Here is a 15026-nt window from a genome sequence, read left to right as displayed (position 1 = left end):
GTCCCAAGGTTTGAAGGGAGATTGGGTTCAGGGATTTTTTTATTATTATTTTTGGGGTTTTTTGGGCTTTTTTTTTGGGAAAAAGCAGAAGAAAGCCCAGCGGGGCTGCAGGTTAATTAATTAATTAATGAAGGCTCAGGCCTGCAGGGGATTAATGGGGTCAGGGGGAGTCATTAGGAGCAATTAGGATCAGGAGGCTCCTGGAGTGTGAGGACCCTGCCCCTGCTTGGGGTTAAAAATGACCCCAAATGACCCCAAATGACCCCAAAATAGGGGTTTTGAGGAGCAGCCCCGACCTGGAGGGTTTGGGGTCAAAAATGATCCAAAATTACCCCAAAATTGGGGTTTGGATGGTTAAAAACGACCCCAAAATGACCCAAATTGGGGTTTGCAGGGGTAGCTCTGCCCCAAGCCTGGTTTGGGGTTAAAATTGACCCAGAATTACCCGAAACGATGCCAAAAATTACCCCAAACTGGGGCTTTGAAGGGGCAGCTCTGAATTTTGGGGTCTCCCAGCTCAGAATTTGGGCTCCCAACCCTGAATTTCGGGGAATCTGATTTTTTGGGGGCATCTTCCCAGGTTTTGATGCATCTATCGCAGATTTTGGGGCATCTTTCCTGGATTTGGGGCATCTTTGTCTGATTTTGGGGAAGGTATCCCTGGGTTCGGGGCATCTTTTTGTCTTCTGGGGCACTTTCCTGCTTTCCAGGCAGCACAAGGGGCTCCGTGGCCCGCATTTGTTGGGATCTCGGGGATTCCCAGGAGAGCTGGAGTTTACCTGACGCGGCCGCTGCCAAGCCCAGCTGCAGCCCCACAAAGGGCTCCTTCATCCCAAATCCTGGCTTTTTCTGGGAATTTTTGTAAAAATAGCAACGGATCCAGAGGGGGGAGGGGACAAGAAGGGACTTTTGTCACCTGGGGGGGGGGGGGGGAGGGAAATCCTGCCAGGATTTGGGGGATTCCTGTGGAATTTGGGCTCATTTTCTGATGGAATTTGGGGCGTCTTCTTGGGTTTTGGGGCATTTTTCCCGGGTTTCGGGACATCTTGCCTGGATTTTGGGGCGTTTTCCCCGGATTTTGGGCATCATTCCCAGGTTTTGGGGCATTTTTCCCAAGTTCCCCCCATCCCGGGTGATTCCTGCCTTCCCAAAAATGCCCAGGAGCGGCTGAAGGGGGCACTGAGAGCCAGGAGGTTTTTAAGGAGTTCCAGAGACTTTTTTGGGACAAACCGGGCCAAAATCCAGGAATGAGGATCCGGAAAAGAGGAAGAAAAGCCAAGGTGACCTGAAAATCCCTGGAATAGGGCGATTGATCCCAAAAATTGGGTGGCAATAAATGATCCCTGGAATTTTCTGGTGGCCACGGAGCCACTTGCCAGGATTTTGGGGCATTTTTCCTGAATTTTGAATCATTTTTTCTGGATTTTGGAGCATTCTTCCGAAATGTTGGGGCACTTTCCCTGATTTCTCTGGCTGAGGATGAACGACCCCAACCCCTTTTCCCGGGATTCCCACCCAAGGAGAACAAAAAGCAGGAAAATTCCACAATTCTAGGTTTTTTTCCCAGAGCTTTAATTCCAATAAAAGATAAAAAAAGTAGGAAACGAATCCGGTATAAAACGGGCGGGAATTTAGGATCTGTCCTGGTTTGAGACAAAGGGACACAAAGGGCCAGGAAAAACCAGGAAAAAGGGCTCCAAAAATTTGGGAATTCAGTACAAAACTTCGGCTCCCAGCTTGGGAAAAATAGAAAAAATTCCCTGCTCCCATGGGAGAGGGAAAATACAAAAATTTGGGATTTTTTCCCACTTTTCTTCTTAAAAATCTTCTTTTCCACCAGGAACAGCAGATCCAGAGGCTTGGGAAGCTCCAAAAAAAATCAGGAATAAATTAATCCAGGGAAAGGCCTCAAAATCCCTTTTTTTTTTTTTTGGAAAAGCTCCCCAGATAAATCCTGGTTTTTTGGGGAAAAATTGAAGGAATTCCCAGGATTTTGGAGCTTTTCCTGTCGTTGCTGCAGTTCCTGGGATTTGGGAGGGTTTTTTTCCAGGAAAAAGTGGGAAAAGCAGCTGGAAAAAGCAACGGGAGCTGCGGGGATGAAGCAGCTCCAAAGGGAGGCGAAAATTCTCAAAAATTCCCCAAAAATCCAGGATTTTGCTCAGGTTTTGGGGTTTATCCCTCGGAAATGCGAAGTTTGGGAATAAATCCGGAGGAATTCCGGCATTCCGGAGCTTCATCCCAGAAAAAACTGTGCTGAAAAGAGGGAATTTGGGAAGAAAAATTGGGAAAAAATGGGATTTAAGCAGGACTTATTCCCAGGGTTCCCAATCCAGGTTTTCCCATGGATAAAATCCCCAAACTTTGGGAATGAGGTGGAAAAAAATGGGAATGATTTCCAGAAGTTCCCTTCAGAACCAAAGCCTTCCCTCGCTTTTCCCAAATCCGGATTTTCCCAACCCAAATCCACGGAAGCGCCTCCCTTTTCCCAAAAATCTAGCTCCAAAAAGCCCAAAATTCCCAAATCTCCCCCATCCCAGCAGCCAGAAAGGTGGGAAAATCCATCCTGGAATCACAAAAAAGAGGGAAAAAACCTCCAAAAAATCCCAACTGTGCTTCCAAACTTTTCTATTCCCCCCAAACCCAGGGGGTTTTTTTGGGAAGAGCAGGACCCGGAGTTCCTTGGCTGCGTCCCGAGGAGAATCCCGGGATTTTTCTGATCCAAATCCGTGGAATTTCAGGATTTTTCCAGCATCAGAGGAGCTTCCTGTGCAGGATTTCCCAGGCCATCCTCTTCCGGAAGTAGGGCATGTGTTGCTTCGGGAATTTGGGGAGGAAAAATGGGAATTTCAGTCAGGGTTTGCTCAGCTAGGGACAGATTCCTGCTCTTTTTCCATGGAAAACTGGGGAAAATGGGGGAAATTTGGGGCTTTGGGGTTGTGAGAATGGGGGAAAAAGTGGGAATTTCTTGGGATTCAGGCAAAACATGGTGGAATGTATCCCAGATTTTGCTGGGATTTTGGGGTTTTCCTGGCCCTGGGGGGTGGGAGTGGAGGGAATTTGGGAATGTTGCGATCTGGGAATGCTGTCCCACAATCAGGAGCCACTTGGGATCTTCCCGGGGGAAAGACCACAGGAACTGGGGGAGAAATTTCGGATTTCCCCAAAACCTTGCTGGAATTCCAGGGGTTCGGGGGATTTTCCTGGCGCTGGGAGCCGCGGGAACGGGGCTGCGGGAAGGGGCAGCCCTGGCAGTCGGGCAGCGGGCGGGAACTGCCGGTACCTGGGTGAAGTTGATGGGTTTGTCCTTGGAGATGCACTCGGCGTAGCGGCAGGCGAACATCCCGCAGTCGCTGCCGTTCATCTGCTGCGGGATCTCCTGCGGGAAACGGGACTCAGCATTCCCAAATTCCCACAGCGCCCCAACTGCCAGGCCCCCAGGGCTGGGAGAATCCCCAAAATCCCCGAAATTCCAGCGGAATCTGGGGAAAACTCAGCCAAATTTATCCCATTTCTCCCCCCCCCCCCCCCCCCCAAGGAATTCCCGCTTTTTTTCGGATTCCCAGCCTCCAGGAATAACCTCGATTATGGGACAGCATTCCCAAATTCCCAACATTCCCAAGTTCTCGCAGCTCCCAAACCCCCAGGGCCAGGGCAATCCCAAAAATCCCTGAAATTCCAGTGAAATCTGAGGGAAATTCCAGTGGAATCTCCTGCTGGAAAAACTGGAAAGGTCCCAGAATTCCAGGATTTTTTGTGTTCCAACCTTCCCCAAATCCCACCTAAACCCTTCCTTCCCCTTGATCCCACCCCTGTGGAAAATACCCTCTCCCAAGATTTGGGATTTGCTGCCTCCTTTTCTCCCCAGGAATCCCTGAAGAAAAAAGGGCCCGGAACGGGTGGGGAATCCAAGGAAATCCCACGTTTTTTTGGGAATTTTGGGGTGTCCAAACCTGGCTCTTCTTGCTTAGCAGGGCCCATCCATTGGTGTCGAATTCCTTCCTTTTCTTATCCAAACTTTCCTGTTTCAGGTACTGCCTGCGGGAAAGGGAGCAGGAAAAACTGGAATTCATGGAAAACCAGGAATTCTGAGGTTTTTTCTCTGTCTGGCCCATTCCCAAAGATTCCGGGTTGGGATTTACAGATTAATCCCCAAAGAATCTAAAATTGTATCAGGAGAGGCCAAATCTCATGGAAAAAAAAAAAAGGGAGAGAATTCCTGGGATTTGTGGGCCAGAATTCCAGGGAAGAGCAGGAATTTTCCAGGTCCTGGAAGGGGAGAATGAGCCTGAAAAAGGGAGCAAAAATGGCCCTAAAAGGGGCCAAAAATGACCCCAACGGGAGCCAAAGAGGGGCCCCGTGGTTCCTTCCAAGGCCAGGGAAGCAGGACTGGGATTTGCTCTGGGAACAGCCCCCAGGGGAGGATTCCACTCACAGCAGGATCCTGCAGGCCTCGCTGTTGATCCCCCCCATGGAATCGTAGTAGGTGATGGTTTTTTTCCTGAAGTCCACCACCTGCACAGAGAAAAACTCCTGAAAAAGGGCAAAAAAATTTCCAGAATTCTCCCTGCCAGCAAAAAAACCCTCAGATTCTTTCCCACCAGAGGATTTCCCCCCAAAAATCCCCGTTTCCTGCTGTGTTTTTTACCCCCTGAATGTCTCAATCAGCCTCCAATATTATTTTTCTGTTATTTATAGTTAATATTATTCATTAAGTACTATTTTTTTGACAAAGTTTTGCCCACCTCTGAAGGCCCCAAACCTGGATGGTTTTTGGTGTTTTCCTTCCCCATTCCCACCCCATTTCTGGTGGGAATTAACTCTTTTCCATGGCACTCACTAATAATTTCAGCAGCAATTCATAAAGCGAGGAGGTTTTTGCTAAAGGAGCTGAAAATCCCTGCAGGATCCCAGGAGCCAGGGGGAGGGGAGGGGACAAAGGAGGGGGGAAAAGTGAAATATCTGTGGCCTAAATCTCTTTTTAAAAAGATCCTGTGGCAGCAGGAGTTGGTGGGAACGGGGAAATCAGATCTTCCCAAGGGAATCAATTCCCTAAAATGACCTTCAAGCTGAATTTAAGGTCTAAAAGCCCCACACAAAACTGCTCCCACCTTTGTATTTCACTTTAGGGCTTTCATTTGAACCACAAGTTCAAATTTTTCCCCTCAGCATCCCTCAAAACCAAGAAATTTTGGGCCTCAAATCCCGAAGCGAGGATTTTCAGGGATAATCCAAGCACTCACGGCCAGGCACCAGTGCACTCCCAGGTGGATGGGCACCAGGAGAAGATCCACGGAGAAGATATCCACTTTTTTTGTCCATCTTTTCACAGCCTGGTACCCTGCAGTCTTTAATTTGGTGAAGAAAAAGGTGTTGAAGGCGTGGACTGCAGGCAAATCCTTCTCCTTGCTCCTCTCCATCAGCAAATTCATGTAGAAATTGATGATCTGGGACAAAAAAAGGGAAAAACAGCCAGGATTTTAAATTTTTTCTAGATATTTTTGAATTTTTTTTATGGGAAGTTGGGATTTGTGGCCCTGTGTAAAATTAGGGAATAAACCCCCCAAAAAAGGGGGATTTGCAGTAAAACCTTCAAAAATTCCAGCTCTAAGGCATTAAAACCTTCCAAAAATCCAAGGATTTTTAGGAATCTGCCTTTGTTTAAGTCTGCATTTAAGATTCACTTGCTGTTTTCCCTGCTCACGTCAATCCCACCCTCCCACCAGCACTCATTCCCCACAGAAATATCAATTCTTTTCGTTTTTCAGAACTTTCCCCTCTGAAATGGAGTTTTTGCTCCGGGGTGGGAATCCCAACCCACAAATCCACTCCCAGCACCAAACCCATCCATTTGCCTGCTCCAAGCTGCCGGAAATGGGTGGCAAATGGGAATTTTGGGGGTTTTTACCTCATCGTTGAGCCAGTTGAGGTTGTTGAGGGTCTGGATGTCCTTCCTGGTGATGGTGAGCCGGAAAGCCTCGCTCAGCACCTCGTCCTGGTTCCCTCCTCGGAAAAGGCTCTTGATTTCCTTCTCCATTTCCTGCCCGAAGGGGAAGGAAAATTCCTGCTTTTCCTGACCCCAAATCCCCAAGGGTTTAACCCCCAAATTCATCCTTTCCTCCTTGAAAATCAACTCCCTACAAAAGGATAGGACAGGTTGATCCTTTGCCCCTTGAAGGATAAATTCCCGACAAAAATTGAATGGGAAGAGGGAGCAGGGCTCGATTTCCTTCTCCGCTTCCTGCAGGAAGGGCAAAGAAAATTCCTGCTCTTCCTCATCCCCAAATCCCCAAGGATGCAACCCCAAATCCCCAAGGATGCAACCCCAAATCCCTAAGGATGTAACCCCAAATTCCTCAGGATGTAACCCCAAATCCCTCAGGATGTAACCCCAAATTCCCAAGGATGTAACCCCAAATCCCCAAGGATATAACCCCAAATCCCTCAGGATGTAACCCCAAATCCCTCACGATGTAACCCCAAATTCCTCACGATGTAACCCCAAGTCCCCAAGGATGTAACCCCCAAATCCCCAAGGATGTAACCCCAAGTCCCCAAGGATGTAACCCCAAATCCCTCACGATGTAACCCCAAATTCCTCACGATGTAACCCCAAACCCCAAGGATGGAACCCCAAATTCCCTTTTTGCCCCTTGCACCATGAATTCCCTACAAGAACCCAGTGGGAAGAGGGAGCACAGCCCTGCTCCCGTGCCCCAATCCCAGGAATTCCCGGAACGCTCCGGTTTCTCAGGATCCTGGCCCCACCTCGGTGATCTCCGGGAATTCCTCGTCGCCCTCGGGCTCCCGGCCGCGCTCGGGCCCCTGCGGCGCCGCCGTCACCGGGATCTCCTTCTCCAGGGGCACCCGCAGCTGCAGCTCCACCAGCTCCTGCCCCGAGCGCTGCCGCTCCTGGAGGCGCTGGGGGACGGCACATTTGGGATTGGGGATTTGGGATCAGAGCCCATTTGGGATTGGGGATTTGGGATCAGAGTCCATTTGGGATTGGGGATTTGGGATCAGAGCCCAGCCATCCTCCTCACAGGCTTGTCTCGGATCGGGGAAAAGAAGCGTTTAGGAGCAATAGGGGTTTTGGGGTTCGGGCAGGGATTTGGGGATTTGGGGAGATGTTTGCAGGGATTTGGGAAGAGCTTCTGGAGAGTTTCTGGGGGTTTGGGATTTGTACAGGGACTTGGGGATTCTTTGGGACTCGGGGATTGTTTTGGGACGTTCTGGACTCACAGGTGGAAGGGGAGCAGGGGGGAGGGTTTGGAGCTGGAGAATCTCTTCCCGGTCACCATCTCCAGGATCAGCTAATTAATCCTTCCGGAGCCACGTGACGCTGTCCCCAAGGGCCACATCCCCCTTTTTTCCCCATTTCCATGGATTCTGAGCCCTTTTCCAAGCCCTCACCACCCTCCCGGTGCCAAGATTTTCCATCATTTCCAATCTGGAACATTTCCTCCTTTTCCTGGTTGCTTATCCCAAGAAATTTCCATGGAATTCTCACCTGGCTCTGGAGCTGCAGGGCCAGAGCTTTCTGCTCCTCGATTTGCCTCCACCTCTCCCTGGCTCGGGAATCGTAGACGCTGGTCCTGGGAAAAGCCAGAATTTTTATGGGAAAAAATCGATTAAAAAAAAATAAAGATTTTCATTTTTCCACCCCCAAAATTCCCAGGAAAAGGCAGCAGGGAATATTGACTCACAGCTCTTTGATCCATAGCTCAGCCTGGAAAAAGGGGAGGCTGGAAAAAGGGGAGAAAGGAGGGTTGGAAGCGATCCCGGAATTTCCCCAGAATTCCCTCATGTCCCAAATTCTCACCCCATCCCTCTCCATTGTCACCTCCCCAAAAATCTGCAAAACCCCCAAATTCCCACCAAAATCCCCCCATTTCCTGCCCCTCACCTCGGGGCTGGAGTCCTGGAATCCTTGACCTTGAGCAAAATGACGGAATCCAACCCTAAAAGTGGGAAAAATTCCTGGAATTTTGTTCCCCTCGATTCCCACCCCAAATCCTGCCCGATCCCGAATAAAAACCTTGGATTGGCTGTGAAATTTAAATCCCTTTCCCAAAGGTTTGGGTTATTTGGGATTTGGTTTTTTTCTCTTTGGGATTTGGGGGATCTTTAGGGGGTTTTATTTGGGATTTTGGGGGTTTTTGGGGACTTTCTGGGATTTTTCTGGTGCTGTGGGAATTTTTACCTTCAGTGTGTGCACTGGATGCCGCCTGCTCCTCCTGCTGCTCTTGGACTGTGGAATTTTGGGGCTGGAACCCCCCGGGATACCCTGGAGAGGGGCCCAGGGGGGGATTTTGGGAATTCCGGGGTGGCTCTGGGGGACGTGGGAGTGGACCTGAAATTTTGGGAATTTCCAGCGCCTCGGGATCATCCCTGGGAGCCTCCTGGGGCAAGGAGGGGCCGGAACGGGGACAGCGGGAGCTGCAAAACAAAAACCCAGTCAGGGAAATTCCTGAGGAAAAAAATGGGAGATTTGGGATTTGGGGAGAGGTTTTGGGGGACTGGGAAGGGTTTTTGGGATTGGGGAGGAGTTTTTGGGATTTGGGCAGGGGGTTTTAGGAGTTTTTAGGATTTGGGAAGGGTTTTTCGGGGTTCTGGCAGTTTTTGAGACTTGAGCAGGTCTTTGGGGATTTTCTGGGGTTTGGGCAGGGATTTGGGGATTTGGGGAGATGTTTGCAGGGATTTGGGAAGAGCTTCTGGAGAGTTTCTGGGGGTTTGGGCAGGGATTTTGGGATTTGTACAGGGATTTGGGGATTCTTTGGGACTCGGGGATTGTTTTGGGACGTTCTGGACTCACAGGTGGAAGGGGAGCAGGGGGGAGGGTTTGGAGCTGGAGAATCTCTTCCCGGTCACCATCTGCAGCAGCTGCCGGTAAATCTCCCGCTCCTCTTCCCGCACCGTCTGCGGGGAAAAACCACGGAAAAAACTCCACTCAAAACCTTGGAATTTGCTGATCCCGAGGGATTTCCCCCAAATTCAGGGATCTGGTGGGACCCCACGAAGGCAACGCTGAGAAAAATCGCAAAAAAATCGGGATTTAGGGGTGGGAAAGGCCCGGAATTCTGAGTTTAACCCCACCCGAGCACCCAGAGCCGCCTCAATCTCTCCTGTTCCCAAAAAATTAGGATTTAGGCCTGTAGAAACCCAGGAATTTTCAGTTTAACCCCACCAAGATCCCAAATATTTGGGATCTAAGGGTGAAAATCGGGATTTAGGGCTGGAAAATGCCAGGAATTTCCCGTTTCACCCCAGCAGCGCCCCCAGCTCCGCCTCCCCCCGCCCCCATCCCACAAATCCCTGGGATTTTCCCAGATTTTCCCGGATTCTCCCCATTCTCAGCCCTGTCACCTCCTCGGCTGCGCTCAGGAAGCGCCGCGGGGCCTTCTTGGGGCTGCGGCGGCTCCAGGAGGGGCTCGGGGCCGGCTTGAGGGGAAAAGAGGCTCCATGGAGGGCAGCTTTTCCCACAAAAGTGCCGGAATTCCCGCTGAAAGGAGGGGGAAACACCGCAGATTTGTTGTAAATCTTGAAAATCGGCTTCAAATCCCAAATGAAATCACAAAAAACTGCAAAAGGAGAGATGAAATGCCCAAAATTCCAACTAAAACCCCCCAAAGCTCCCAAATAAATCCCCCAAAAAAGAAAAATAATCCCCAAGAATCCCAGCCCCCCCGCGAAAAATATCCAAAATCCTCCCCAAAGAAACCAAAATCCCAAATAAAACCCAAAAAACCCACCAAACTCTCCAAAAAATCCCAAAGTAAAACCCCCCAAAAAATCCCCAAATCCCAAAGAAAACCCCAAAATCCCAAATACTCCCCCCCAAATCCCCCAAAATATAAAATAAAACATGGAAATTTGGGATCTGCCACACGCACCTGGAAGTTTTCCGGGTTTCCAGGAAGGAGGCTCGGCTCCCCCGGGGCTTGGAGCTCCTCCACTGCCCGTTGGCTCCCGGGAATCTCTCACCAGGAGTTTCTGAGGGGAAAACCACCGGGAATTCCCAAAAACCCCCAGATTTCCCCTCTCCAGGGGTTGTTTTTAGGGAAAACAGCCCCAAATCCCGAATTCCAAAGGGAAAACTCACCTGGGGCGTAGCTGAGAGAGCAGGAGGAGTTCCCAGCTGGGCAGGAGAAGCTGCTGAGTTTAGGGGGGAAAAACTGGGGAAAAAAGATGGGAAAAATTCTCATTTTTTGGTTGGAAGTGGGAAAATGTCACGGAGGAATCCAGGAAAATTACTGGGAAAAGGGGAGGGTGCTCCCAGGGTTGGGTTGGGAATGGTGGCAGGAATTCACAATTCCTAAAGTTCATACTTCCCAAAATTCACAATTCCTAAAATTAATAATTCCCCAAATTCCCAGCTCCCTAAAACTCACCGTTCCCGAAGTTCATCATTTCTAAAATTCACAATTCCCAAAATTCACAATTCCCAAAGTTTACAGTTCCCAAAGGTCACAATTCCTGAAACTCATAACTCCCAAATCCGCAATTCCTGAAGTTCACAACTCCCAGAACTCACAACTCCCAGTTTTTACGGAAGGAATTAATGGAGCAGGAAGAACCCAAAAACTGTTGGGCAAATCCTGAATTTCCCAGCTCTGCCGGCAGCTCCGGGCCCGGGCTGGATCCCCCACTTGGGCTCCCCATTCCCGGCAAATTCCACGCGCAATTCCCACGCCAGAAACCGGGAAAGCTCAAAAACGGGTTTAGGATTTGACTTTTGGGGTCTTCAGGCTGAGTTTTCCCAGAGAAACCGCGGCTGCGAGTGTCCGAGGAGCGCCCTGGGGCGGGCAATCGTCCCAGACACTCCGAAAATATTCTCGCCCAAAAACTCCTCCTGCAATTCCGTGAGGAAAGGAGCCGGGGCAGCTCCAGCCCCGCCGGAAAAGGGAGCAGGGAGCCCCCGGAGCCCCCAGAACCGCTCCGCACCTTGCTCGGGAAGGCCGGGCCGGGCCGGGCCCGCACCGCCTCCCGGGCCTCCATCCTCATCGGGGGCTTCGCCTCCGGGCACCGGCACGACCGGCGGCAATGGGCACCGGGAAAGGCCCGGCGGCGGCGGGGTCCGGCGGGAGGGCAACGGGAGGGAGAGGAGCAGGGTCCGGGAGCGGAGCAGGGTCCGGGAGCCGTTCAGGCCCCGGAGCCGCCGCCGCTGCCCTCAGCCGGCCCCGGGCTCGGTCCAGGTCCCGGAGCCGCCGCCGCCGCTTCGCTCCCCTCAGCCGGCCCCGGCTGCCCCACCGGAAGCGGAAGTGGGACCGGAAGCGTCCCGAGCGCGCGCGGTTTTCCCGGCCTCGGCGGCGGCAGCGAAAAAGAGACGCCGGAAGCGGAAATGAGCGGCGGGGGTGAGGCGCCGCCGGAAGTGGAGCAGAGACCAGGGCAGGAAGAAGAGCGTTTCGGGGAGAAGAGAGTGCCCCCTAGCGGGGAGGAGGTCCATGGTGGCCGCGCAGAGAGGAGGGGTCACCGTGGACGGGGGTGTGACCCTACAGGGGGTCACCCTGTGTGTGGGGTCACCCTTTGGGAGGGTGCCACCCCAGAGGGCATCACCCTGTGAGGATGTCATCCTGTAGGGCGTCACTCTGTGTGTGTGTATCCCATTACAGCGGATCCCACTACAGCCGATCCCATTCCAGTTTATCCCATCATGGTTTATCCCTACAGTCGATCCCATTCCAGTTTCTCCTTATAGTCAGTCCTGTTATAGCTGGTCCCTACATCCAATCCCATTACAGCCGATCCCATAATACCTGATCCTATTAGAGCCGATCCCGTTACAGTCGATCCCATAATAGCCGGACCCTACAGCCGATCCTATTACCCCGATCCCATTACAGTCAATTCCATCAGAGCCGATCCCGTAATAGCTGATCCCATAATAGCCGGTCCCTGCCGCCGATCCCATTACCCCGATCCCATTACACCGCTCCCCGCGGCCAATCCCGGCTCCCAGCCCGTGTCCCGGAGCGGTCCCGGAGCGGTCCCGGCGCTGTCCCGGAGCGGCCCCGGAGCGGTCCCGGAGCTATCCCGGAGCGGTCCCGGAGCGATCCCGGCGCTGTCCCGGCGCTGTCCCGGAGCGGTCCCGGCGCTGTCCCGGTGCTGTCCCGGAGCGGTCCCGGCGCTGTCCCCGCGCTGTCCCCGGGCCATGGCGGCGGTGCTGGTGCCGGGACTGTCCCGGTTCCTGGCCTCGGCCGCGCTCTCCTTGGCCGCGCTCCTCCTCCTCCTCTTGTCCTTCCTTCCCCCCGCTCCGAGCCGGGGGCGCCCCGCAGGTCAGTGCTCCCAGCGGGCAGTGGGGACTGGCACCAGTAACGGCCCCGCACTGGCACCAGTAACGGCCCCGCAGCGGGGCCGGCGCTGAACTGGAGCCGGGAGCGGCACCGGCAGGGAACGGGAACTGGGACCAGTAAGGAAAGCAGAGCAGATCCCTCTGGGAACAGCGACCGGGACCAGTAACGGCCCCGGACTGGCACCAGTAACGCCCCCGCACCGGGACCGGCGATGTACTGGAACCGGTCAGGGAGAGGTACTGGAATCAGCAGGGAACAGAGACTGGGACCAGTAAGGAAAGCAGAGCAGATCCCACCGGGAACACAGACTGGGACCAGTAAGGAGGGCAGAGCAAGTCCCACAGGGAATGGGGACTGGGACTAATAAGGAAAGCAGACTGGGACCACTAATGCCCCCGTACCGGGGCCGGCAGCCAGCCGGAACCGGGAGAGGCACCGGCAGGGAATGGGGACGGGGACCACTAAGGAAAGGAGACTGGAACCAGTGAGGAGTGCAGAGCAGATCCCACAGGGAACAGCGACTGGGACTGGTAAGGACGGACTGGGACCAGTAAGGAGGATAAACTGGCACCAGTAAGGCACACAGACCAGTAACCACAGGGAATGCAGACTGGGACCAGTAAGGACGGACTGGGACCAGAAAGGAGGACAGAGCAGCTCCCACTGGGAACAGGGACTGGGACCAGAGAGGACAGACTGGCCTTACAGACCAGTAAGGACACAAAACCGGCACCAGTAAGGAGAGCAGAGTAGCTCCCACAGGGAGAACAAACTGGGACCGGTAGGGACAGACTGGAACCTGTAAGGACAGATGGCACCAGTAGGGAATAGAGACCGGCACCAGTAAAGAGAACAAACGGGCCCCAGTAAGGAGCCCCCGGGGGGGAGTGTCCCGGCGGTGGCAGCGGGGCTGTCCCGCTGTCCCCGTGTCTCTGTCCCTGTCCCTCCCCCAGCGGTGCCACTCTGCGCTGGCAGCGCCGCCCGGGGGGACAGAGCCGTCCTTCCGCCCTTCCCGCCTTGGGATCTGCCCGAATTTCCCGTTTTTCCCGATTTTTTCCAGGCAGGAAAATGCCCCAGAGCCCCGCGGGACCCCGGCACCCCGAGACCCTGGGGGTCGGCAAAGCCATCGCCGTCCTCACCTCTGGGGGGGACGCGCAGGGTAAGGGACCCCAAAACCCCAAACCCCGGGATCCCAAAGCCCACGACCCCAAGACCTCCGGAATCCAAAGCCACGCCCCAAATTCCCCCAAATTCCTAAAAATCCCCCCAAGTCCCCTGCAAATTCCCCCCAAAACTCCCCAAATCCCCCGGGATCCCAAAACCCCCGCCACCCCAAATCCCTCCAAATCCCTAAAAATCCCCCTACAAATCCCCTCAAAACTCCCCAAATCCCCCAGGATCCCAAATCCCCTGCCATGCCAAAACCCCGCGGACCACAAAATTTGGGGGCGGGTGAGAGGCGGGAGGCTCCTCTTGGGGTAAAAATCGGGATTCTGATCCCACAACCATCGAGGTTTTCCCTGGACTGGGGTTTTGGGAATGACCTTGGGGGGATTTTGGGGTCGGGCGCAGCTCGGGGGGAGTTTTAGGGTGCCGGGGGGGGGGAACGACGGTGACAAAATTCGGGGAGGGGACTCCAAGGGGACACCGGTGGCGCTTTGGCACAGAGGCAAAAAAATCGGGATTGCCCAAAATTCCAAGGATTCATCCCAAAATTTGGGGTTTTCCCGGGGGTCCCATGGGTGGGGGGGGTGGGGGGGACGGGACGGACATGGCCCCCCCGGGGGGGTCCCCCCCCCCCCCATGTTTGTCAGCCGGGCGCTGCCACCAAAGGTCACCGGGGCAAAAATAACCCGGGGGACGGCAGCTGCGAGGGGGGGAACCGTGGGGGGGCGGAGGGGACGGATTTGGGGTGTCCCCAAGGGAGGGGCAGCTGGGGGGTCGGTGACAGGAGGTGACAGCTTTGGGGGCGTCTGGGGGGTGCCAGGTGTCGGGGGGGGTGGCAGAGTGCCTGTGGCGTCCCGCAGGGATGAACGCGGCTGTGCGCGCTGTGGTGCGTGTGGGCATCTACACCGGGGCCAAGGTGTTCTTTGTGTATGAGGTCAGTGCCAGCCCCAGACCCAAAATCCCACATTCTCACCCCAAAATGTGGGAAAAGGTGTCATTTAACCATTGTCCCCTCTGCCCCCCAGGGCTACCAGGGGCTGGTGGATGGTGGTGACCACATCAAGGAGGCCACGTGGGAGAGCGTGTCCATGATGCTGCAGCTGGTGAGGGACACGGACAGGGACGGGGGGACACCGGGGGTCCCCTCCTGGCCTCATCCCAGTTTGTCCCTTACTGGTCCCAGTCTGAGCTGAGACTCAGTTGAAAATGACCCAAAACCAGAGCTGGGATGGGGGGGGGAGGGAAGGAGGGAGGGAAGGGTGGACACAGGGATGGATGGAGGGATGGACAGAGGGGTGGATGGACAGAGGGGTGGATGGACGGGACCAAGGCCAGCCGCTCCCTTTGTCCCCAGGGCGGCACGGTGATCGGCAGCGCGCGCTGCCAGGATTTCCGCACGCGCGAGGGGCGGCTCCGCGCCGCGCGGAACTTGGCCAAGCACGGCATCACCAACCTGTGCGTGATCGGCGGCGACGGCAGCCTCACCGGCGCTGACACCTTCCGGGCTGAGTGGAGCGGGCTCGTGGCAGAGCTGGTCAAAACTGGTAGGGGGGACACCGGGGGAGCCGT

General features: G+C 54.2%; 1 protein-coding gene across 1 annotated transcript; it reads right to left on the bottom strand.

The window, feature by feature from the left end:
- Nucleotides 1-1548: 1548 nt before the first annotated feature.
- On the bottom strand, nt 1549-12139 carry SENP1 (SUMO specific peptidase 1). The gene is made up of 16 exons (XM_042022446.1): nt 10942-12139; nt 10100-10172; nt 9891-9990; nt 9364-9499; nt 8813-8916; nt 8201-8436; nt 7904-7958; nt 7704-7742; nt 7508-7592; nt 6766-6918; nt 5906-6037; nt 5241-5444; nt 4433-4512; nt 3951-4035; nt 3281-3376; nt 1549-2814 (listed from the first exon to the last, which is right to left on the bottom strand). Exons 1-16 carry the CDS (start codon nt 10999-11001, stop codon nt 2752-2754), a joined length of 1701 nt encoding a protein of 566 aa, XP_041878380.1. The 5' UTR covers nt 11002-12139; the 3' UTR covers nt 1549-2751.
- Between the last annotated feature and the right edge of the window lie 2887 nt (nt 12140-15026).

The sequence above is a fragment of the Corvus kubaryi genome, unplaced genomic scaffold, assembly GCF_017639235.1.
Source record: "Corvus kubaryi isolate FWS band 111438036 unplaced genomic scaffold, C.kubaryi_AGA036_p1.0 37206, whole genome shotgun sequence".
NCBI lineage: Eukaryota > Metazoa > Chordata > Aves > Passeriformes > Corvidae > Corvus > Corvus kubaryi.
The sequence above is the reverse complement of the archived record's forward strand: the minus strand, read 5'-3'. Positions and strand labels throughout refer to the sequence as shown.

Bases quoted from the DNA above. Each gene is read 5' to 3' on its own strand.
- SENP1 (XM_042022446.1), bottom strand. From the start codon at position 11,001: ATGAGGATGGAGGCCCGGGAGGCGGTGCGGGCCCGGCCCGGCCCGGCC. The intron at 9,500-9,890 runs GTGCGTGTGGCA...CCCTCCTTTCAG, and splicing joins GAAACCCGGAAAACTTCCAG to CGGGAATTCCGGCACTTTTG. The intron at 7,743-7,903 runs GTGAGGGGCAGG...CCCTTTTTCCAG, and splicing joins TCCAGGACTCCAGCCCCGAG to CCTCCCCTTTTTCCAGGCTG.